Raw genomic sequence first — 27,038 nt, forward strand, 5'->3', positions numbered from 1 at the left:
TCAGTACACAGTACAGTTACAAGATGAGGCATCTAGAATTTCCAGATGAGCTTCCTCACTTCCTCAGGCTGAGGCTGTTGAGAGCTGCGAGAGAGCTTGTGAAGGCGGCGTTGTAGTCGCAGGCCACCTCGTTGTGGACGTAGTCGGTCCTGAGGTCAGTGTATTCGTCGTTCTCGCCTGGGCCGCCTGCAAGGGCTCCGTACAGCACGTGGGGGTTGGGGTCTGGGTTGTCCAGGGCACCTTCGCACGATGCTGGTGGATCAGGGCAGGAACTGCAAATCATAGAATACAATTAATTGGAAGTCTCACCTGTACTTCTGCATATCGCAAATAGAGCAAATCAATCAATCACCTGTACTTCTCACCATAGTAAGGTCCGATATGTGTAAAACTGCACTCGACAGTAAAGATAATAGTTGACGAAACTGTAATCACTACTTTAGTTCTGTCGACCTCCATGGCCGAGTGGTTGGCGACGCCAGAGGTTCCTGGTTCGAATCCCGGCATGGACAAGGGTGTTCCTTGTGAGTGTCTATTCATCAATTGCATCATATCATCACTCATTCCTATCGTCGTTATTACCCCCAAAGGCAGAAAAGCGATTCAAAATAACGAAAATAAAATCAAACCAAACCATTTTTGTTCTTGGTGTTTATGTTCTGTTTATGCTTAAAAAAATGTAGTTATTCTCGCGCTGGAGTTGTTCTCGAGTTTGTTGCGTTCAATATTTCTGTTGTGTGTTCTTGATCTTGGCATTCAGTGATGTGAGTCTACGTATAAACACGGAAACACGGATAGTCTACATCGGCAGTAAAAAAAAAAAAATGTATGGAAACCAAAACCTCTTCATCTAAAACTCTATCACAGTATATAATTAAGCATAGATGATTGAGGTTATCTTGGATCATGTAAACTGTGACAAGGAAAATGTTTTTACTCACGCTCCTCTGTGGTGCACATGAGTAGGTGGGTTTTCCCCGTATCCAACGACGAAGCTCCTTCCTGCGGATCCCAAAGCGTAGTCGATCTGGGACCTGGACAATTCTCTGTAAGCCTCTACGTTCAGACCCAGCTCAGCAGCCTGCAAGGACAGAATCAATGCCAAATATTAGATTCTAAAATGTGTAGTTTATCTTTTATTAAACTGCTACTTTGCTTCTCAGTAACGCAATAGCATTATAATATATACGAGGGTTACAGCAAAAGTCGTGGCAACTATTTTTTCCCCAGGATAATGCGGTCAGGCAAGAAATTGTAAAAAAAACAATTGGAAGGTCACGATATGTGCTAGCGTTTAATGAGATCTGTATCAGGATAGAGAAAAAGACAAAATACGCGGAGTCCTAAACGTTGCATGTCGGCAGTTGCTTCTCTTCCACGCCCGAATGCTCCTGCCCACCTCGCAACAGTTCAGTATGGTAGAGCATCATTCCTAAAGCTTCCACAAGCTCAGTGTGACATTCTCTCGCATTCCTTCCATGGAGAACTGCTAGTTTCACATAAGAAAGCTGTTTAACATCCTGCACGACTGTTAAACACGCACTGACTTCCCGCTTCCCTCAGTTTAATGTCTTGGCAGCCACTGCTATCTAGTGGCGTCACAATAAAATGCATGTGACGGGGTCTCCACTGTATAGTTTAAAATTTCTTGCCTGGTCCGCATTAAAAATGGTTGCCATGACTTTTGCTGTACCCCTCGTATGTACATATAATTCTCAGCTTTAAAAGGTGAATGAAAACTGTATAAAACAAAACTTCCATCGGCGCAAATGTCTAAAGAGATAGGCACATATAATTATGTACATCAATGTAACATTATCACAGGTTGACTATTGAAGAGTATATAAATATATAATAATTTGAGCAAAGTATTAACATAACTTCACAAAAACCTACAGGAAGAGTTGAGAAACATTATTTCCAAGGTATGTCGTGGCTCACTATTAAAGTACTTGTAGGTAGCAAAAAAAATCAAATGGCAAAGCAGAGTTGAATGAATTGAACGACAATTTGTTCCAAACATTTTTTTGATAGGTAATCATTTTTTTAGTTTGGCCCACCTTTCTCTAATAGGTGCACGCAAAATGAAGATAAAAACATATGTAATCGCGTTAAAATTTATACTGCATGCCTAATTTTGCCATATGTAAACAACAAATTAGACATTAATATATGAATACTGACACGGTACCTCATTTACTTCATTGCCTCCATGAAATATACTTACAACCTTACTGACAATGAAGTTCGACCAGTCACAAATATAGGAGTGCGTTGTGAAAGAAGGAGAACACATGCATATGCTGAACATATTTTATTCAGCAGGCTACATGGAACAAAGGAAAACATAAATTTCCGCTACAACGCAGCAATGTATGGTGTCCACACAAAATAAAACATTTTCGTCCATCTACACGTGACATTGAAGTTCGACCACTGTTAAAGGGGATCCTGTTTACCATGGTGTGACGCCGCCCCGTTGGCGAATAACTGTGGCAATGCGTCAGGGCATGCTGCGGACGAGTCGTTCAAGGTATTCCACATTCCTCCTGCAGGCAGGCGATAAGAGCAGCCACTGTCGTGGGTCCCCTCTGTTGCACACGTCGCTTAAGAACACGCCACACATTCTCAATGGGCGAGAGGTCGGGACTCGATGGTGGCCATGGCAGAGTTCGCACGTGATGGTGAGTCAACCATTCTCTTGTCAGCCGCGCTGTATGAGGCCTGGCATTGTCGTGTTGAAAGATGAGACGTCGCCTGTAGAACAGGTGCCTTCGCACTGTGGGAAGATGCCGCACCAGTATGCGTGTATAGGCGTGTGCATTCACAATGCCCTCACAGACGTGTAGTGGGCCAACCCCAGGTGCCGTCATGCATCCCCATACTATCACTGACGCAGGTTTCTGTACCCGACGTGCATAACATTTTGCTTCATTCTGTTCCTCCTTCCGACAAATGACTGTTTTCCGTATTTTCCCGTACACAACATTGAAAATGGATTCGTCCGTCCACAAAACCCTGTTCCACTGCCGAAATGTGCATCCCCGGTACATTCGTGCCTACCGTAGTCGATTGCCTTTGTTCAACATGGAAAGGAAGGGTTTACGTTTCGCCTTGTACACTCGGTAACCGCATCGCTGTAGGTAACGGCGAATGGTTCTGGTTGACACTTCAATGTGAAAGCGTTCTCGAGTCCACAGTCGTAATTCGGCCACAGAAACATGATTGTTGGTCTGGATATAGCGCCTAAATATCCGTAGGTCACGCACGCTCAGCAGGCGTTTTCGACCGGGGGCCTTACCTGGCTCTGTAGCACCCGTATTTTGGTGGTGTTTGATGATGCAGTGGACGGTTGACTTGGCGAAGTTCAGTTGGCGCCCTATTTCCCGTTCACTGAGTCCATCCCGTTGCAACTCCACCACTCTTGTCCTCAAGGTGTTGTCAATAGGTTTGCCCCTGGCCATGGTGATGATGTACTGCGGTTCCTCGGTGCACAGCTCGCGCTTATATACGGCGGACTCCCTTATCGTGTCCGTGACGTCATGCTTCCGTCGAATGCGCCACTATCTGGATTTTTTTCCGTATGGGTCTGGTGCCTGGTCGAAGTTCAATGTCACGCGTATAGTTCCCCGTTTTCGTTCTTTACGTGACCTTGGGTGCAACATGCTGGGATCACGATTCTTGCCTGCTCACACACCTCCTCTTACACACATGCGTCACTTCTGCGGGTCACCCATTCCACCGCCTATGCTTCTGTGCATTTAATCAAGTATTCCTTTCTGGTCGAACTTCATTGTCACCAAGGTTGTACTTACCTAATTTTAATTTTTTTGTGTTTTTCAATTATACACCGTACACTTGTAATTATCTATATTTTGTACATTTATAAACGTTAGGCTTCAGTGTATAGTTTACCGCGCATACATATATGCAGGGTGGTGCAAAATTCCGTTTACAACGCTTGGGAGGTGATTCGACAAGTAAAAATAAGGAAAAAATGCCATGTGAAAAAATGTCGAAATCGGCACCGTTTTCGAGTGACAGGCGTGCGAAAATCGCCTCACACAATGTTTAAAGCACAATAACTCAAGAAGGAAGAAATATAGCAATGTCGGATTAAAATAATACAAAGAAAGTCGTACCTGACGAATACAATGGTGCAGCAATTGAGGTCCAGTGTAAATTGCGCAAGGGGACTCACAAAGAAAGTGGGGAATCCCCTGATGGAAAATACAGGAAATTTACTACTATTTTCTACATAATGGTGAGATCGGAATGTAGCCAGTAAAAAATGACGACGTATGTCCACATGTCCCACTACTGCTGGGACACCGTCCCACACTCGGGAAATAGGAAATTCACCCGAAAATAACGCTATGTCGTCAGATTACGCTGAGGTTGATACAGAAAGCCCCACTAGAGGCGCTGGGAGTGTAGGTCACCTGTTACGTATTAGCATTGGTGGATACTACGTAGAGAGTGTAGTCGACCGTTGTTCTTCCTGCATGTTCTGCGTGTCGCAGCGTGGAGTTTAGTCTGGCGTGTGTGTGTGGTTGTATTGCTCCAAGGAATATTGTACGTAGAGTACGTATTCCAGTGTTCTTTCTCGGTTTGCAACAACTGCGTGGACACATGTGTAACATTACGTGGGTGCTAATCACGGTAGTTGTGATCCGTCACTCGGAGGGAAAGTGCCCCCCGTTGTTGGTCGGTTCTCGAACAGGACAATGGCGGAGTACTCTACCCACGAGCTTGCTGATATGCATCTCGTTTATGGAGATGCAAACCGAAACAACCGTGAAGCACGGCGTTCGTTTCACGAACGTTTTGCCAATAGGCGGTTGGCAGCACATGCACTCTTTCAAAGACCTGATGATCGACTGCGTGAAACTGTATCTCTACTATCCCGTAGGTGGGATTGTGGAAGACCCCGTACTCTGCAATTTGAAGAGGACGTTTTGGACGCGATGAGACCTTCCTGGCACCGGCACACGTGTCATTGCTCGTACGCGACAAACCCACCATAGCAATGTGTTCTGCGATCTTCAGGAGAAGGGATTGCACCCATACAAATTGCATAAGGTGCACTACATACTGCCCACGGACTTTCCCCTACGCATGAATTTCTGCCAATAGTACGTGCAACTAACTCTTGCCATTCCAGATTTCCCAACAAGAGTTTTGTGGACCGATGAGGCAATGTTCACCATGGACGACATGTTCAATAGCCACAACAGCCACGTCTGGAATATGGACAATCCGCATGCAATCATTGTGCTCCATCATCAACATAGGTTCGCAGTGAATGTGTGGTGTGGCGTAGTAGGTGACCACATGATATATCCGTAAATTTTGCCCTCTACTTTGTGTGGTGGGAATTATCGGGTGTTTCTACATGACGTATTACCTCAACTTTTGGAAAACGTGTCACTGGCAGATACACAAGGTATCTGGTTTCAACACGACGGCGCCCCCACGCACTTTGACCGGGGAACCAGGGCCTTACTCAACGCTTTTTCGGCTATCGTTGGATTGGCAGGGGTAGACCTTTACCGTGGCCACCTCGCTCCCCCGACCTCATTCCACTGGATTTCTGTGTGGGGGGAGAAATGAAAAGGCTTGTGCATGAAACCCCTGAGGAAAGTGCCGAAGACCTCGTTGCTCGTGTTAGTGCCGCTGCTGGGACATTTGGTGACATGCCAGAGGTATTTGCGCGTACCAGACAATCAATGCTTCGCCGATGCCATCTTTGTCTTAAAGTCAATGGCGGACATTTTCAACAACGTCTCTGAGTATGCCAGTGTTTGTGAGCCCCTATCAGCACCGCATAGTGTCCTTTAGTGAAAGGTGCGAGTGAAGATGCTGGAGATCGCTGTAGTACATACCGTCGATCTGCATGTGCGGATGTTGTGCGCTTCTCAGGATAATCCCTTCAAGATGTGCTGTGCCTGGAAATTTTACATGCAATTGTGTGCGTTTTCTCGCCATTCTCCGTCTTCATTCTTTCGAGGATTACCCACTTTCTTTGGGGAGCTCTCTTGTAGTATGTACAGCCTGACGACATGTGGTCATTGTTTAACTTTTGTTTTTCGTACTGCAAAGTAGTGTGTCAACATTAGGGAATTGAATACTTTTTTCTTGGTTTTCCCATATTTTTCCATTTGGGATGGTGTCCCAGCAGTAGTGGGACATTCGACAAATTGGTTTCTTTTCTTCTTCGTACCGCAATGTGAACAATGTGCAACAGGAGATTTGCAGTTATTTTCCTATTTCCCGAGTGTGGGTGTCCCAGCAGTAGTGGGACATGTGGACATACGTCGTCATTTTTTACTGGCTACATTCCGATCTCACCATTATGTAGAAAATAGTAGTAAATTTCCTGTATTTTCCATCAGGGGATTCCCCACTTTCTTTGTGAGTCCCCTTGCGCAATTTACACTGGGCCTCAATTGCTGCACCATTGTATTCGCCAGGTACGATTTTCTTTGTATTATTTTAATCCGACATTGCTATATTTCTTCCTTCTTGAGTTATTGTGCTTTAAACATGGTGTGAGGCGATTTTCGCACGCCTGTCACTCGAAAACGGTGCCGATTTCGACATTTTTTCACATGGCATTTTTTCCTTATTTTTACTTGTCGAATCACCTCCCAAGCGTTGTAAACGGAATTTTGCACCACCCTGTATATATACAAGGTGTTTCCGGGCTGATGATACAAACTTTCAGAAACTATGGAGAAGGGCACATGTATCAATTTGATATAAGGAAGCCTGGTCCGGAAACGACTTAGTCGAAAGTTATAAGCGAAAATCGGTGCATGAAGATGTAATACTTTTATTACCTGCACAAGTTTCACAAGCTGCTGCTACATTCACAACAGTTGTTCAAAGTGACGCCATCCAGCTTCGCTGCAGGCTTGACATCGTCGCACAAAGTTCTGGCGTACCCGTTGGAACAACCCCGGGTCGTTCAAACAATGTCGCAGGCAGCGAGAATTCTTGACAGGAGATCCTCTTCAGTCTCAACAGGTGCCTCGTACGCAAGACTTTTCAAATGACCCCCACGAGAAGAAATAAAATGGGGTCAGATCAGGTGACCGAGCTGGCCACGGAACAGCTTGTGAAACTTGTGCAGGTAATAAAAGTATTACATCTTCATGCAGCCATTTTCGCTTATAACTTTCGCCTAATGCGTTTCCGGACCAGGGTTCCTTATCTCGAATAGACACATGTGCCCTTCTCCATCATCCCTGAAAGTTTGTACCATCAGCCCGGAAACACCCTGTATTCACACACAATAGAGAGAAAGGGGAGGAGTTAAGGAGTTAAAGGCCTAAAGGGAGTGTGTGTGTGTAACAACTAAATACAGAAGCATTATATATATATATATATAGAGAGAGAGAGAGAGAGATCTATTAAATAGCTTTTGAAAACTATTTTAGGCGAATATAGTATAATAAAATAGTCATAGATGATCCTCAATACATTACCTCCAAGCAAATCCAAGCAATGTTGGACGCTGTTCTCAAGGTACCCCACTGGCTGACGTAGAGGAGTCCTTTCGGTGTCTTCTCCTGGTCGTTCACCATGTGGTCACAGAACTCAGTGACGCTGGCAATGTAACCGTCCTTCTCTGTCAGTTGTGCAAGAAGAACCTGCAACAATGGAAAGAACTTCAGCAATGTTATCAAACAATGATCTCTCTCTTCAATTAAAACCCTCAAACAGTACTGTGTAATACTATTCCTGAAATATTTTTATGTTAAATTTAATTTTTAAGGAAACAATTTTTTCAGAAAATGTATTGTTAACACTTTTAAACACATATTATTATTTATGACACAAAAACTACGACAATTTAAACGAAAACCAATGGTAAATTAGAACTTATATATACAGCGTGTTCCGTTCAAACCTCCTACATTTCAATTCAATATTGCTAAAATGTTATGAAACATATGGTAATAGACGAAAGAGAACTCAATGAATTTTATTGCAAGACCTCGAAGTTCACCGTTCTCTCACTATGAAGCGCGACAATCGCATAAAGCACAATGACGACTCTGCAGCAGCGAGCACAATTTGTATTCTAGTTTGCAGATACCAAATCAATCATTACGGTGCAAAGAAATTACCGGAGAGAATATGGAGGTGAAGCACCTGATGGGAAAACCATTAAGGCATGGTGTGCGAAGTTTTTGGTGACTGCAAGTGTTAATAAACAATTGGGAGGTTCTCAGATTGGATATTATTGGTGCTACAAACGGTGCACACATAGAGGTGTTAGAGATCGGTGTAGAGGTGTATTGGTGTATTCGTGTTTAGTACTTCATGCAATAAAATTCTTTGAGTTTACCTTTCGTCTAGTACGACTCGTATTCATTATGTTTCACAACCCTTTAGCAATGATGAATTGAAATGTGGGCAATTTGGACGGAACACCCTGTATATTTAAAAAACATACTCAAAGGACAGCATCATTCAGATATGTTTCACGTAATTTAACATTACTGTAAAGCGTAAAAAAAAAATCAGAATTCTTATATTGACTCCATCAGGGTAACGTGCTAAGAGTATAGGGGCCTGAAGTTTGAACCTTAGTCAGCCATTGTCGTATTGGTCTGTCACATCGTTCATTTAATCACTTTGTTATTCATCCATATTGTTGTCAAGAGGAAGAAAGTGACGTAAAATGACGAAAATGCAAACATGTTATGATAACTGTAGGATCTTGTCTTGTTCGGGTAACCCATTACAATATTTTTTTTTCGATTATCATTACAACACAATTTCTTTCTTTAGTGTATTAATCTTCAGAGCATCTTAAGCTTCAATATGTAGACTTCTGCAGTAGAGATAAAAAATGTAAATGTTACATCCTTTCAGATTGAAAATTTTAGACACATCCCTTTTCATCTATCATCATCATCGCAATTACCTAAAAGTGGCAGTGTACACTTACAGTAAGAGACACACATGAAAACGTTTTTTTTTTTCATACCACAGCCAACAGCCATTAAGGAACTTTTGTTTTTATCATTGATAATATTTTTTATCTAAAATATCTAAATTTTTCAAATGGTGGAGTTGAACATTCAAGAGACTGGATTCATATATAGCCACTTATTAAGTTTATTCTGTTCTGCAGGCAGAAACCAAAAATGGTATCGACTGTATACCAACCAACTGTATACTATATATTTTATGAACAGTGTACACAAGTGTTTCATATGAGGAAAAATTATGGCATACATATGTTGACGTTCAAACCTCAATCCTTATCTCAACTGAATATTATATTTGGAATTTTACCTTTATCTTTGCAGACTGATAAATTTTATGAGTGAGTAGTTTTTTTTATCATGAACAGTGCCTGATTAAGGTTCTGTGGTTTCCTAAGCTGAAATATTTATTCCCTCAAGTCTCATATTTTTTACATTACCAGAATATTTTTACTTGGTACAAAAAATATGCAAAAATATTATAATAATTGGGAGAAGTTTATTCCCACAAGGTCAACATGTTTCTCTCTTTATCAACTCGATACTTGTTTTTGCAGAAAGCCAGTGGGTCTTTTTGGACACCTACCACATATGCAATAACATAATAATTATACATCTTGCAGCCTCGCAGGGTGGATAAAAATGACGATTTTTAAAAAAAATTAAATAGGATTTTTTTAATTTTAATTTTCTTTTTTAAAACAATACACACTTAAAATTGCTTGTATGGTTTTTGGCACCATACATATAGATATATGTTTTTTACAGGAAGGCTTTGTAAAATATTTTAAAAGTTTGATTAATACAAATTAAATATTATATGTAAATATACATTTTTATGTTTCTGATACTGTATATATGAACCTACTCTGGAAATGTTTGTTGAGTGTGTTAATGAAACTATAATAATTTCAGTAACTTTTCTTCCAGTGAAATAAAACATTCTCGATGTGCTCTACAATTGTAACTTATATTTTTAAATTAGATATTTTTATAGTCATTGTAGCTGATTTTTGGCAATTGTTTTATGTTAGTTTGAAAAAATTGAGCTCCCATGTTTATTTTCAGTTTAATGATAATTACACTATTTATGGTTTAACATGATTAGTATTTTGTATATTTTTCTACAGAAATTTTTTGCTATTTTTGCCTATAAAACTTATTTAATTTTAAATCAAGAGAAATATGTGTTTACATTTCCTTTCGTATGAGCTTAAAACCATCAGTACATATATATTTTTCGTTTCCTTTATTTTCCTTTCTTAGAGCCTAATAAACACTATTAAATGATTATGAGATTAATGTACTTTCATCAAAAGGGATTCTGATAACTACAAATTCCTTATGAACATTATTCTACAGTTTAAATTATTTATTTAAAGTGATTTAAATCAGTGATTTTTTTCCCCGCCAAAAATCACCTTGTCGCCTCTTGAGGTTTGCTGCCCCAAGATATCCTACCGAATTTTAAGGCATTTTCCACGAACATACCTGTACTCCTGCTAGCTTATCATCCCAGGAGAAATCTCCAGGTCTGAAGTTCATGTTGAATTCCTCGTATAAGCTCTCAGCGGTGTCCAAATATGTCTGGTTGTTGCTCGCCCTGTACAGCCACACCGCTCCCCACACCAATTCGTCATTGTAGGTGTAGGAGCTGCAAATGATTGGGAATATATAACCTTGCCCGAAATCAGTGACAACTAGGGCTAGGAGTTTCATGACTTAGCATATATATATATGCTAGAAATGCATATCATAAAGGTGTGTTTTAAAGGCATATTTGGCAATTTCTACCTGATAGAACATATGTTGATAGATTTTCGGTAAATATTCAGCATATTTTCGCTTTTTCAAGGAAAATGCAGCCATTTTCAAAGTGGATTCGTTCTTACTCTCATGTTCAATCAAGTTGTTGAATTTTTTTACAATCATACGGCCCAGTTTATTTCCTGAAAAATGGTAACACTTGGTGCCCCACTTCACCACAAGCACCATGAAAGTTATTCACAGTTTTATTCACAACGAAAATGAGAAAAGTTTTTTTTTCACAAAAGAACCATGCATTGTGCTCTATTGCAAAAAAATCACTGGGAGATTTTTTTTTTGTCGATACAGCATAAGTTGAACCGAATATCATTACAAACTTTAAACATGCTCCTATTGTGTCAGCCGAAGTAGAAAGAAGCTTTCCTCAGTGCAAGGCATTGCTGGCTGACAATAGGCAATCATTTGTATTTGAAATTGTACAGAAATTATTCATTGCACATTGCAACTCAGGACTTGTATAGTGAACTAAAAATAGTATGTTAAAAAAATTCTCAACACATGTTAAATATTGATATTTGAAAAAGTTCAGTTGTAAGGGCATAGTTTTTTCAATTTTAGGTCATAGGCTCATATTTTGCATATTTTGGTGATTTTAGGTCATAAAAATCCTAGTGATAACACACCACATTAAATTAGAAGTAACGTTGACCAAAATTTCGAACAACGTTAACGTCTGCCACTTTAATTACACGTAAAGATATATGAAATCACCCCTGAGACACCCTACCGAATGGACTCACTCTTGGATTATACGTGTTGGTATCTAATAATCATGATAACCATAGAATGACAAAATCTTGGAGGTTTGTAAGACATTTACAAATTCTATGTGGATAATTAATCCAAAAAAAGCTACCGTTTCCTCTGTTCCTCTGTAGTCGTTGTGACGATATAGCAAGGTTTCTTGCCAACAGGCCCTCCTCACTCAAACGGCTGATGATTGGGCCCTGCACCCCTTGCATTTCCTCCTGGCAAGAATCCTTGCTGCCTGTGATGGGCCGTATTAGTGGTGACGTTACAGCAGACGACGGAGCACGTGTTGAGTCTAAACAAAGTGGAAACGTGTTTTCTTCCTATCCAGAGCCATTGAAATTTCCATTAAGAATTGTGACAGCAGTTACGAAGCATAATTGTGATGTGTATCGTACAATGTAAAGATGAGGTTTCAGAGAATATGACTATATAACCATACAAAGAATAAGGTAAAGAATAACCGGAGTAAGAAAATCATGCATTTTATACAAAATCTAGAAATTCCAGTTCCGAGCACAGCCGAAGCAGGCCCGAAGCTGACCCGATTTCAAGTCTGTCACGCTGCCGCCCATTGGCTGCGATTCCGGATCGGACGTCGTTAGGAGCTTTCGCTTTACTAGATTTCCTACTCAATTTATTCTTTACATTTGTAAGGTATGTGTTATATATAGACCTATTCTCTGAAGTCTCATCTTCACATTGATGTAGGATACGCATCACAATTTTGCTTCATAACTGCTTTCACAATTGTTAAAACTAACCCTTCCGATGTAAATTTCAATGGCTCGAGATAGGAAAAAAATACGTGGTAGCTTTGTTTGGACTCATGACGTCACACTATTATGGTCCACATCATCAGAACGACTTCACGGATGTTTGAGCGGATGCGACAGAGCTTCTTGCCACGCTGTCGTGCCTGCATCGACGTTGGAGGCCGCCATTTTGAACACCTACTGTAACGTTTACGTCGTAGAATTCTACGATACGCTGTAGTAATGTCCGCATTAAATCTACAAGCCGCAGCTTTCAGTTCTCTTATTCCACTGTTTATTCCAGTTTGATTCAAGATCATGGAAACGCCCTGTATAAACATGCCCAAAAATGATAAGGTTGAATAACGATAGGACTTACGTGTAAAACGAGGCTTCTGGGATAGAGTCTGAGTACTTCGCGCGGAAGTTGTAGGCGAAGTCGTACATCTGGACGGCGTGGTCCAACAGGGTAGCCGAGTAGTCGGGGTCAGTCGTCCGGAAGGCTATCGAGGAAGCGGCGAATGCAGCCGCGGTCTCTGCAGCTATGTCGGAACCTGGACAAAATGAATTATTTATGAGATAATCAACAGCAACAATCAATAGAAATTAAATTATTGTATCTCTCTTGAACTCTTGTTTACTGAGAAAAATCTCACAAAAATAAAATACAGGGTGTTTCAATGAAACGTGTCTTTTTTAATACGACAGAAAAGATGCCTGTTTTTTATGGGATCCTTCAAGACCTTTCCAACGCCGTCTGAATCACTTCTACAGATGCCCTGATTGTCGAAATAAGGTAGCTCGTGTTCCCAAGGTGGCCCACGTTAAGAAGTATTTAAGACAGCAACAAATGGCACTACATTAATATATCCAGTCCCGTTCAGGTGCACCATGCAGAAAACGAACTGTCTCGGTCGGCCAGCAGCCATTTTAGTTAAGTTATTTTGTAACCCCTGGCGTCGTAGGGTCTGTGCAGACCACTCCTCCACGGAGGTCTGCTATTCGTGAAACGTGAAAAAACATGAATAAATATGTCAGTGGCGTATAAGTGGTTAGACACACACTTTGCTCGTTCTTGATGTCTTTAAGGAAGCCAAGTTGCTATCTCCACGAGAGGCAAAAAGTAAAAGTAAAGTGTTCCCCTGTGCTTAGCACCACGCCATGAAGGCGTATAGGGGGTGTGGGGGTAACGCCCCACACTTTCTTGATCCGGTTGTGAGTGGGGGTGATGTGATCAGCACCACGCCCCTGACCGCCTTTACCCCCAAGGGTTTCCCCCGGGTACCCATGTTATTCGACGCTGGGTAGACGCCTGGGCCGCTTCCAACGTTAGAAAAGTTCCCGGATTTGAACCAGCCGGGGATCGAACCCGGGACCTTTAGCATGGTAGTCAGACGCGTTACCGACTGAGCCACCGCGGCGCAGGTTGCAAATTTCAAAGAATTCGGGTTCCATCGTTTAAGAATTCAGGTTGCCAACTTCCAAGAATTAGGTTGCCAACTTCCAAGAATTAGGTTGCCAACTTATAAGAATTCAGGTTGCCAACTTATAAGAATTCAGGTTGCGAACTTATTAGAATTCAGGTTGCCAACTTATGAGAATTCATGTTGCCAACGGCAGAATCGTCATTATCACATTTTTGAAATTAGGTTTATTCACAGTTTCTACTCGATTTTTCTTCTGTATTTTTCCCCCTAGGCTTCAGGCTTCGCAGGTAGCGTAGCTAGCCTAGAATATACTCTCCTGAAATATGATTCCTTAAGCACAAGCATAATTTCCTAAGCCAACTATAAGCCGTGGGCCGCACCTTTGGGACCCATGGGCCACCTTGGGAACAGATGTAACGGTTTTGCAATTCTTTTATTTAAATAAAAGTTACAAGCAATGCTCCAAAATATCCATTTGGTACTGATAGGAGTTATTTCTTTAATTTCAGAAATTTTTCTCTCAGAGATTTGTAAATTGCCCTAGAAGCTTAACTAGGGCCACCTTTCGTTCACCTACTTTATTGCAATTTGAAATTTAACAAGATGTTGAAAAAAATTGTCAAATCGCACTGTTTTCCCCACTGTAATTTCTGAAATATAAAAGATATGGATCTACAGCACTTTTAGTATATCAAATTTCAAATGAAAATTGAACCTTTTGAATTTTACATGGAATGGTTCTTCAGTTGTACCATCATTCTCATCGTCGCCGATAACCTAAGAGGTTGAAAAGCGAAAAGCGACGTAAAATAACTGACACACACACACCCACACAATACAAACACAATTCAAGTTAGTGTCAAGAGATCAGCAGGTAATCCGTTGCATCAGGCATTAGCAGCTGAAGTATTTAGTTCTAGGAATCTGGCAACCTCTTTCTTCTCACCTGGGCTGGTTTCGTCGATCTTGAACGCTGGTCTCTCCATGGTCATGTCCTCAGGCCTTCCCCAGAAGCCATGGTCAAGATTGCCATCCCCCACCTGGGCGTAGAACTCGGTGGGTGCAGTGTGGGCCTTGATGAAGTAGTCAGTACCCCACTTCAACGTTGCCAGGAGGTAGTCGGTTTGTCCTGTAATAAGAGTATTATTTCAATCAAAGATAACATATATTCCTTCAAAAGATATTCCTGTCTGCTAGTCAGGCCTACCGTATGATGAGAGTTTATGTAGAAAGTTTGTAGTACTAGAACGGATTAAAATTTATAAAGGAACGTTTTATAAATATTTCTGTAGTAATTATCACTAACTAACTAACTCTCTAGCCTTCTTAAGCCCGAAGGTTCATGACTGCAGCGACACAGGCCTTCCATCTGTCCCTATCTTGAGCAAGATCTATATACTCTTTTCCATCCCTACCGATTTCCTTTAGGTCCATCTCAACGTTGTCCCTCCATCTTCGTCTTGGCCTTCCTATAGGTCTCTTACCATCAGGTTTCCCAACAAGAATCCTATAAACTCCTCTTTCCTCTCCCATTCGTGCCACATGGCCTGTCCACCTAAGTCTTCTTGATTTAATTATTCTAATAATATCTGGACACGAATACAAATTATGTAGTTCTAAATTATGTAAATTTCTCCACTCACCTGTCTCCTCATCCCTTTTAGGTACAAAGATTTTCCTAAGGATCTTATTTTCAAATACTCTCAATTTATGTTCCTCTTTCAATGTAAGGGACCAAGTTTCACATCCATATAATACTACAGGCAAAATTACTGTTTTGTATATTTTAACTTTTAGTTTCTTAGATATTAAACGAGAAGACAAAAGTTTATGAAGAGAGACGTAACTTGCATTTCCTGAATTAAGCCTACTTTTTATTTCCTTTTTAATATAATTTTCATTTGTTAATATTACTCCTAAGTATTTGAATTTGGAAACTGGTTCAAACGAGTTGTTATCAATAATTAGATTTTGATTATTACCTAACACTTGGTTTAGGCCTGTAAGCATATATTTAGTTTTCTCTTTGTTAACTTCCAAACCTATCTCTTTAGCAGTTTTGAAAAATATTTTAACATTATCCTTAATTGTATTTATATCATCCCCTAATAAGTCTACATCATCTGCATATGCTAAAAACTGAGTCATACCATTTAATTTTAGTCCTTCGTTAGTTTCTTTTACCTTCCTAACAGCATATTCTAAGGCAAAATTGAAGAGCAATGGAGATAATGCATCTCCTTGTTTTAACCCATCATGAATTGTAAATTTGTCAGACACATTAATACCCACACGAATTTTACTTTCTGTTTCACTGGTGCATACTTTTATCATACTAACAAGCTTCATGGGTATTCCAAACTCGACTAATATGTTACATAATTTATCTCTTTTGACCGAATCATATGCTTTTTTGAAATCAATGAATAGCTGATGGACATTTTGATTATATTCCCACTTTTTTTTTCAAGTGTTTCTCTGATGGGAAAAATTTGATCTGTAGTTGATCTGTTACGTTTAAATCCACATTGATAATCACCTATAATTTCATTATACTAGTAATTATACTATAACAAATTAAAGTTTCCATTGCGAAGTATGTACAGGGTGATTGAAGTTAGTTATAAGTTGTGTTTTATACAGCGTATATCGATACACTTGTATTTTGAATTGTAACTTCTGCAAATATGCTGTATAAGGAAACACTGCCGGAGTACTAATTCAGGCGAGTGTACTACTGCCATCCATACGGAAAATTAATGATGATTGTCATATTTCCTTCTATGTACTTCTTTTTTGCGATATAAGGAATGCTAAGAAGATAAGCCACTTGAAGACAGTAAATTATTATTGGTGTGGTAAGTCTAATGTGTCAACAATGCATTAATAACCTAAGCGCTTATTATTCTTGTATGATGGAACGCTGTATTTATGCAAACACGCTGAGTGGTCGACTCACGAATCAACCTCATCGTCAAGGCTAGCATAAAACAAGAAAAATGTATACAAATATGTATTCTAGAAAACAAACACCTCAATTACACCTGGTAATGAAAGAAGCAAACTAATGAATATGAAAGTGGTATATATTAGTAAGATTTGTAGGCATACCTGCAGCATCATATGAATCGTGGTACTGGATAAATCCCCAAGCGAGAACCGTCACAGAGTAGGCCATAGGGAACCCAAATTTCACATGGTCACCAGCTGAAAGAAGAGGAAGAAAATACACTTAAATACTTCTCTAGGTGTCGAAAATATCAATCATATTAAAAAAAACAACTGTCGTATTTTACAACAATAATACTATAATTAACACGTTAAAACGAGAAATGAAAACAAACCTAACTTACATGCATATGCACGTGCCAGTGGTGTATGCTGAGTTCAAGATGTGGGCTACTTCACCAGACTGTAGTGTCCGAATTGAAAAAAAATAATGTGCTGAAAGAGGGTTTTACCCGTTACCGTTTTGTAATGAATTAATTAATTAATTTTGATTATTGACATGGAATTGCCTTCCTGTCGAAAACAATAAAGAATACAAAAGTTTTCATCATAATATTTAAAATTATGTCTGATCGAGATGTGTCATTAGTAGGGAACGGATTTTAAGGTGCAGCACCTTTATAAAAATATAGCTGTTTCTATACCGATCGTTTGAGATGTATTTTAGGACATGGAATCAAGTAAAATGAACACCCTTTGCTGCACATTTTCGTGGGATTAGCACATTTATCCCCTTTTTACCCCCTGTTTGATGCTTCAGCACCTTTTTATTCCTTTTCTTTCATGTTTTGTTAAAAAATTGGACAGAAAAATAAATCATTTTCACTCTTCTTGAGCAGCTAAATAAAATCCTATAGATTTTGTAGAGCAGAACGAGAGCTATAAAATGCCATAATTAATATAAATTATACCATGTTTATCATAAATTATATTATTTGCTACAGTGTTGAATAAAGAATGTTAATATAAATGGTTTAGACCTGAATAAAGACATTCTATCAGCACCTTTTTCTTGCACCTTTTCAGAACCTTTTTCTCCTTTTCCAGACCATAATTTTGCACCTTTAAATCAGTCCCATAATCATTAGGCCTCGAGTAGTTCAATTCGTCAAGGCAAATTCAAATTTTAAATTATAGTTTTTTTTTAATTTTTTTTATTTATTTGAGAAATCCTGAATACAGAGAAAATCCATTTTATATCAGGATATCAACAGCGAGAAAAATAGAAATTAACAAATGAGAAGCACGCACACATATGTAACAAGAATAATACAATAAAAATAATAAAAATTAAACAATAATAATAAAACAATAACAAGGGTATAAAAAATATTAATTACTCTTCAGCTGCTTGATGCACGCATTTCTGAAAGCCTGCTTAGATAGATGGAAGCCTGGAGAATCCACTAGTGTATTGTACCTTGTTTGTAGCCTATAGAGCAATGACCTTTGTTCTAGGGATAGCCTTGAGATTTTTGTATAAAAGAAGTTGTTGCATTTGCTGTTGGTACGTGGGATCCGGATGTGAAGATGTGGCAAGAGTTCGTTAGTGAAAAGTTGTCCATTCATGATTTTGAAAAGAAATGTTAAATCTGAAACTTGACGGCGAAGGGAGGGATCATGAATTTGAAGAGTGGATAGAATTTCATGTTTGGAAAAGTTTGCAAGGGCTGGGCATCTATGTTTGACTATTCTGATAAAGAAATTTACCACTTTGTTTGTTCTCTTTATATTGCTATCACAGACCATTGACCAAATACAGGAACCATATTCAAGAATAGGTACGACGCACGATGTAAAGTAGGTTTTGAGGGCAGAAACATGTGTGATATCTGTGAATCTGTAAATTAGCCCAAGGGTTTTCATGGCTCTCGAAGTTATGTAATCTATGTGGTGGCTGAAAGTGAGTTTGCTGTCGAAAATGACTCCAAGATCTTTGTGCTGTTGTACGAACGGGATGATTTTGTTGCATAATCTATAGGATGGTGCTGTAAAATTGGATTGGAAGAATGGTTCTCATATTTCAAAGAAATTTAATCTTAAAGTGTGAGCTCATAAAATTTCTTGATTTTCCCTACACCTAAAAATCCGGGGCTTTGCAGATAGCCTAGGTATCCTAGAATATACGCCTCTGGCATATGAATAGAGTATATTTATTACAAAATAATGGAATAATCCTGAGACCAAATATGCTGCAATGTCCGAAAAGAAGGCACGAAATGGAAGAATACCACAACTTCCACACCTTCACAACTAGAACAAAGTGACCGAGAAAGTGTCATCGTATATTTCAAGTGTTTGTACATCATAAAGGGTACATGAATCTCGATACTTCTGCGCTGTCATCGTGAAGACATCGTGAATTCTGTCACTAAATTTAAATCAGTGATCACAAATAATAATAATTGTTATTTCTATTATTAGTTTACCCATATCCATAGATATGGAAACGCAGGAATAAAGCGTAGGAGATCTCTATGTTTAACGAAATGAGCAGATATGGAGTCAGTATGAAAGAACATGATAATTGGCGAAAACAGTGTAGAAACCGAAAATTGCATGATAGTTTTTAAGACTACGTTTAACTCTATTATTATTTATTTATTTATTTATCGAACTCAACAGGTACATACCTAATTACAGATCCCATGTGAAGGATACATAGTGAATACAATTACATATATTTCTGTAATATATATATACACACACACACACACACACACACACACACCTACATAAAATACATTAAAATTATTACCTATATATATATACACACACACACACACTTGATCACATATTATTTCATTAGGAAATTATGTGTTTAAGCTTAGGTTATTGTGTTAATAGTGGCTTTACTGAGGTCCCTTAGGTTCGTAGAAAAGATGTCAATGGTGTTATTCTTGATTAGCAATTTATTGTAACTGGTGCACATTCTCCACAATGGAGATTTCTTTTTAATTTCGGATTTAGCCTTCTTTATAAGAAAAACTTCGTTCTTGAGTCTAGTTTTCGAAGACGGGATTCGAACATTTATCTGGCAGAGTAGATGTTCAGCATCTACTTCGTTATTTAACAACTTCCACAAGAATACTATTTCCTGTAACGTTCTTCTATGGCACAGCTTTGTAAACCGACTTTCATATATTAGGTTGTCGTAGTGTTCAAATGTGGGGTAAACTTTCTGAAATTTGTATTTTAAAAATCTTAGAAATCGTGATTGGACTCTTTCAATTGCTTCACTGTACTTTGCTGTGTCTGTATTCCATATAACAGATGCATATTCGAGTTTTGGTCTTACATACGAATAATACAAAACTTTTAGTGTGTCTATACTCTTGAAATCCCTCCCCATTCTAAGAATGAACCCAAGGCTCTTGAACGCTTCACTAATTATTTGTTCTACGTGTTTATTAAAAGTAAGATTTGAATCAAAAATAACCCCTAAATCCTTGACTAAAAAATTTCTTGCTAGAGTATGGTTGTATATTTGATACTGAAATTCAACTGGGTTTTTCTTTCGAGTATATGATACAAAATGGCATTTATTGATATTTAGTGTTAAATCATTGTTTATTGTCCACGTTTCTAGATTTGTAATATCATTTTGAAGTTGAACACTATCATCTTGTTTGCTTATTTTCCTGTAGAATTTCAGGTCATCTGCGAAAAGCAATTTGTGTGAATTTTCAAATGAATCAGGCAAATCGTTAATAAGTAACGTGAAAAGAAGTGGCCCAAGGTTAGACCCCTGGGGTACTCCAGAGGTGACTCTTATCTTTGAAGATGTGTGGCCTTTATACGTCACGTACTGCTTACGGTTCTGCAAATAGGAAGCGAACAATTGGCGCAGTGGTTCAGAAATATTGAAGCATGCTAATTTACTTAATAAGATATCGTGGTTAACCAATTCGAATGCTTTGCAGAAGTCTGTATATATTGCGTCAACTTGACCTCCTTCGTCCAAGGTTGAACTTATAAAATTGGTAATATCGGAGAGATTGGTCAACACTGATCTACGTGGTACAAAGCCATGCTGAAACGATGATATTACAGGTTTTACGTGAGTAAATATGTAACAGTGCATGATTTTTTCGAATATTTTTGCTGGGGCTGATAATATACTTATTGGTCGGTAGTCTTGTACGTCATTAGTGTTATTGGTTTTGGGAAGTGGACAAATTGCCGTGGCTTTCCATTTTTCAGGGAATTTGTGCTTTGCAAGAATTAAGTTGAAAATTAGATACAATGGGTATTTCAACACATCACTGCAACCTTTAACTACATAGGGAGGTATCTTGTCCGGTCCGGCTGATTTCTTAGGTTTTAAATTTTTAATGGCTTTTTCTATGTCTTCAATTCCTATCTCTGTAATATTAAGATTATCCAAAGTTTCATATTGTTTATGGTTAGGCAATACTTTCATGTCGTATCTAGGGGGATCTTTTTTGTACACCGACTGAAAATGCTGTGCAAAAGCCTCGACCACTGAACGTTGGTCTGACAACACTTTATCCTTGAACAGTACAGGATCTTTGTTGCTTTTCTTATGTTTATTTGCAACAAACGACCAAAACTGGGTGCTATCTCTTGCAATATTTATTTCCGAATTGGCAACATAACTATTGTATGCATCAATAATTTCCTTATCGAAAGTCTCCCGCCTGTTTTTTCCACTTCTTGTGGTGGTAATGTTTCCTACTTATACTTTTAATAATGCTGCTCGTAAACCAACACGGGTACTGTCTTTTGCGGCTTTTCTTTAAGGGGACACATTCATCGAATATTTTATATATAATTTCATAAAACACGTCTGTAGCCTGATCAACGTCATTATTTGTTTTCAATACATCCCAGTTCGTGTTAAGCAGTTTGTGATAGATGGATGGAAAGTCGGCCTTACTGAAATTGTACTGTAGATTACGACAAGTTTTATAGCGGGTTTCTTTGACATGATTAATATCTACTAGCAGCGAGGGATGGTGTGTGTCTTCAGGAACTAGTGGTTGTGTGCTCCGTGTCACTGTTATTCCCTGTCCATTTGTCAAAATCAAATCGAGTGTCTTTCCGTTATTATTCTTTACGTCATTTAGGCTTATTAAGTCAGAGAAGTTTATGAAATTGTGCAATTCTAAAGTATTCTATAGTAATTATAAGAGTTTAATTGTTAGAGAGACATTGAGAATTTAAATTATAATTCGTTTTACTTGCCTATATGCTGAAGAAAGAAAAACAATACTTATTTTATAACAACGGGACTGCTCAGGCAAAACTACTTACAGATGGCAATACATAATTTGTGTCCATACGCTTGCGACAGACAAGTGTTATCCCATTTTAATACATAGTGAAGTCGAAACTGGACGGTTATTATTAAATTAGACTACATGTTAGACTTGATTTAAACCTGAGCAACTACATCACATCGCGATAAGTGAATATCACTGGGGAACAGTGAAATTGCGGCACAGTGTTTGAGAGCTAATTTAGGGCAATTTCATGCTGCTGAATAATGATATAATAATATATTTCCTGAATTGGCTCTAATTTATGAAATAAATGCAACTAAACCAAAATGGCGGAAACATAAGACATATATATAAATGAACTTCCAACAACCATTTAATATTTATTTTTGTGATTACAATCATTATTATAAAAATACATTTATATAGGCCTATGATCAAAATAATTAAGAAAATATGTACACAATGAAGTAACAAACTATGTGAAACGTTTTCTATACGATTTCCTGCTGTATTGCTTTTGAGGACAATCCCTCTGTAAGCTCCAACAGTAGTCGGCCATCACGTGGCGATCCCACCGTCCCTGGTACCTTTCTTCCATTATCCTTATATCCTGATGGAACCTTTCCCCCTGTTCTTCACTAAAATCACCAAGGTTCTCAGGGAATCTGTCAATGTGGCTATGTAGAAAATGTATCTTCACACTCATATTAGCTCCCAATTTCTAAAAATTTTTCAACATATTTCCAACTATATCGGGGTACACTTCTGCTCTGCGATTCCCCAAAAAGTTTTTGACGACGGACACAAAGCTCAGTCAGGCCTCAGATTCGATGTAAGACATGTAAGTTGTAAAATTGGCATCATTCATGAGTGTACGAATCTGTGGTGGTCCGTCAAAGATTCCTGCCTTCAATTTTTCAATACTTAGTCCTGGAAAAGTGTGGCATATATATTAGAAACAATCACCACTTGTATCTAAGGCCTTGACAAACTGTTTTATCAACCCAAGTTTAATATGCAGTGGCGGAAGGATGATTTTGTCCCTATCTATCAGCGGTTCATGAATGATATTAGCTTTTCCCACTAATATTTTCCCTTGGGGGCCAAACTTTTATCGTCCAATGCTTTTCTCTAGCACGACTATCCCACAAACATAGGAAACAGGGATACTTTATGTACCCACTTTGTTGTCCTAGTAAAAAAATCACCATCTTCAAATGCACACACACGAGCCACTTATGTTCAGCATATTCAATTTTTTTCTAAAACCATTTTTATGTTTTAGTATTCTTCCTTAAGGTTTGTTGAGTGTCCGATATATTGCCTAGCAATGCTTCATAAGTTGCCTAGCAACAATTTACAAATAAATAAATATGTTTATTATGGGAATTTCAGCCCATTATCAAATTTTGATATTACCGAGAAAAGCGTAGAGTAATTTTACCTCCTATATTTTCCATGGTGTTTATTTTTATAACTGGAGTCAATTCAACTGAACCAATCATACAATTGGCAATCACAGCTGTTTTGTGTGCTGAAACTGTTATTAAACTTTATGCCGCAAAATAAAATCTTTTTTTTGTTCCCCAGTGTATTCAATGCTTTGAAACTAGAATTAAAAGAGACATGATCGTTGACAACAATGAACATATCGGAATTTTAAAAATTGTTAATATTTGCAGCCAATAAACAGAGGGTAAATGCAATAAGTTGTATATATGGGCAAGATTTTGGAATCCCTGAGTTCTTTCCGACCTTCTTGGTTCAGCTTCAAAGGGACATGAGATGTTCACTGGCTTGAGGTTGTTATTGGGTGTAAAGGAACAAATGCAACAACATCGTAACAATCCCGAACCCCTCTGTCATTGGAAGCTGAGAAATATAGTTCAATTTTTTCGAGGTGGTGAACTTGTAGAAGACGCTGATGAATGAGAAAATGTAAACTTATCGCCAAGAGAATGTTATTTACTCACTGCTCATGAACAATTGTTCACATACCATCGTGACACCCTCCGTGGCTCAGAGGTTAGCACAGCTCGCATAGACGCCAGGGATCCTGGGCTCGAATCTAGATCTGGGCATGGAAGTTCATAAATTTTATCATACCATCACCCATCCCCATCGTCGCGACCAGCAAAAAGCGGAAGAAAAGCAAAGCAAAATCAATAAATCAAAACTTACCGTCGTAGTATCCGCCTGTGAGGTCCTCCCCGTTCTGTCCCTTGTCGTCAAGTGCGGAGTCAAATCTCCAGGGAATCCTGTTGTCTTCAGGGAGCTTCCCGGATCGCTCCGCCTCGTAGAACATCAGGGCAAGTCCCAAGACTTCGCCATAGTCGTATTGCGCAGCTGCAAAGAAAACACAGTGTGCTTATGTTTCTTAAACGGTAACTAATAATAATATAGACAACAATGAAACGAGCAATCCAGACCATAGCGTGGAACTTGCAAGCTTGACTACCTGACTCGTGCATTCGTTGTTCATTTGTTTGAAATCGAAAGTCATCCAGATGTTGGTTGAAGTTCTTCTACTGTGTGGAAATGTATGTACAAGAACAATTTTAAATGCTATGTGATAACTGTGGCGAAAAACAACTGTTTATGACGCGGGAAAACAATGTCTTCTTAGTTTTATCTACCGATCGTATTGAACGCTGCAGTCCAAGTGCAGTGCAATTCGAAATACTTTTAAAATGCCCAGACTTTATTGTTACAGATGTCATAAAAATAGGGTGATCATAATATTTTGACCCAAACACGAGACATACCAAGGAGATCACTTATCCCCCACCCCCATTTCCTGAAAATCGGTTAGACTTAATTATAAAATTACTTTTATTATTTCTTAAAGGATGAATCACATAAATGATACATTATAAAGAATGACTGAAATATGATCCCCCGTTGTCAAATGGTTATTATAATCTCGGTATGACTTACATAGTTACTTGTTCTCTCTGAACAACCTATATGATAGTCCTACGCTGAAGTTGAGTAAGGCAAGGAGTATTTATCAGAAGAATCAATCTTTTTAAAAGCAGCTTCATTCTTCATCAATCGTTTATAAATCTCCCAGAAAACCTTCCCCTAAATATCAGACACACAACTGTGTTAAGACTCAGTAACTTTAAATCTCTTCCCCTATCCCTCTCTTGTTCCTCTCTCCCTCCCCTCTCTCTCACCTCTCTATCTCTCCCCTCTCTCTCACATCTCTATCTCTCCCCTTCCTCTCTCTCTCTTTATCTATCATTTTCTCTCTCTCTCCCTCCCTCTCTTCCTCTTTCTTTCCCCCCTCTCTCTCTCTCTCTCTCTAGAGAGAGAGAGATATAGGGCTAGAGGGCTTTCTCCCCCACCTCTCCCTCTTACCTTCTCTCTCTCTCTCTCTCTCTCTCTCTCTCTCTCTCCATTTAGATTTGAAAAGAGAGAAAGATTAAAAGAGAAAGAAAAATACCCAACTCAATCTACCCAACCCAATCCAACCGAGAGAGAGAGAGAGAGACAGAGTGAGACAGAGTGAGAGAAAGGGACACGCCTCTGAAACGGGACTCTCCCCGTCATAACGGGACATACGGTCACCCTACATAAAAGTGACTTAATGTAAGTTAAGGTCTAGGAATTAGGGTTTCGTACACAAAAGTTTATGTTACCTACTTTCTTGTGTAATGCCTATAAACATATATTTTCCTGATATTAGAAATTCAATTCCATGTGTTGCAGGCCGAACTATACACCGAGAAAAATATGAACTTTTTCTATTCGGGACTTTCAACTCCTCCTGTTTAAATATGCTCCAGTAACGTCAGTAGACGTGGGTTTTCCGTAGTGAAAAATGTGTTATCGAATAGAAGACAAAACTGTGGAAAAACTGAAGAAGTATCTTGTCATGCGCCATCAAGTATGTTGACCTAATTAAATAGAGCATGATTTACAGATGTATTTCATTGGTAGCAAGTTTTGGTGTTCTTTAGTCTGCCTATTTTGAATGTCTTTACTGTTTAACATCCAGGTTCTAGTCTTAACTAGATTTCGCATTTATAGGTTCTAAAAGTGTGAAAATGGGACACCTTTATCCTGAAATACGCACTATCCTGCATAACGTTGTGTGTGTTGCCTAACCCTAAGGCAATGGCAGAACTTTTCATTGGAAATTTGCTATTAAAATCCACTTCTCGCCGTGTAGTTAGGCAACAATCGTTTTTCATGTTAACCACAGTCAAACTCCGCAGTTTTGTCTGTGAGGATCATCTTGTATGCTGAAAATAATCTTTCAACGAAAACATAGTCAGTGGTGCAAACTTCAATGGTGAAATGTTATGTTAGTTTGCAAGGTGTGAATGCAACAAAGCACGAAGGGACGCGAAAGTGAGCAAGACCAAACAGTCAGATCACTTTGGATTGTACAGGTAACAGTGACACCAGACATTTTGCTTTGTATAGAGCTTTGAAAAATCACCATGGACTTGGAAGAAGGGAAATCGACAGAGAGTACGTTTCAAACACGTTTGACATTTAATTTTTTCAAGACCAAACAAAGCAAATGCCCGTGTGAGATAAAAATCCTGTAAAACCTTTAAAAATATATAGAAACCTACAAGAATGTTTGATTTAGGCGCATAAATCTAAAATAGGTTCTAACAAGCAAAATATGTTTTTTAGGCTCTGTAAAACTTCATCAGTTGTTGCGTTTTGTAACGAAACGCTGACATAACTTATTATTTCTTACATGCCTGTAAAGGTAAAAAAAAAAGGTTAAAACTGTACAATCCGAGGTCTGGTAATAACACACCGTACCCAAATTTCCCTCACTAATCTAAAGTTGAAGCACTAACTGCTGAAAGCAAACAGGTGTAAGCGAATTTTAAGTTAACATTCCTTCCTCACGAAATTCCCAGACACTTCAGCGCCATCTAAAACACAGTTCCAGAAAAGAAAATTTCAAACAGTTCCAACGTTACCTGCAAAACGACCAGAGAACAAGAGGAATGCACACAATAGAGTTGACTTCCACATGGTGAGACAGACCGT

General features: G+C 38.8%; 1 protein-coding gene across 1 annotated transcript; it reads right to left on the reverse strand.

Moving 5' to 3' along the window:
* Window positions 1-3: 3 nt before the first annotated feature.
* Window positions 4-27,038, reverse strand: LOC145982768 (endoglucanase A-like). The gene is made up of 9 exons (XM_083116133.1): window positions 26,969-27,038; window positions 24,198-24,362; window positions 16,873-16,968; window positions 14,708-14,890; window positions 12,714-12,888; window positions 10,494-10,656; window positions 7,491-7,655; window positions 942-1,081; window positions 4-272 (listed from the first exon to the last, which is right to left on the reverse strand). The coding sequence occupies exons 1-9, from the start codon at window positions 27,021-27,023 to the stop codon at window positions 56-58; spliced, it is 1,359 nt and encodes a 452-aa protein (XP_082972259.1). The 5' UTR covers window positions 27,024-27,038; the 3' UTR covers window positions 4-55.

Source organism: Lepisma saccharinum, unplaced genomic scaffold (genome assembly GCF_977018435.1).
Source record: "Lepisma saccharinum unplaced genomic scaffold, izLepSacc3.1 HAP1_SCAFFOLD_408, whole genome shotgun sequence".
In the NCBI taxonomy this organism is placed as follows: Eukaryota; Metazoa; Arthropoda; class Insecta; order Zygentoma; family Lepismatidae; genus Lepisma; species Lepisma saccharinum.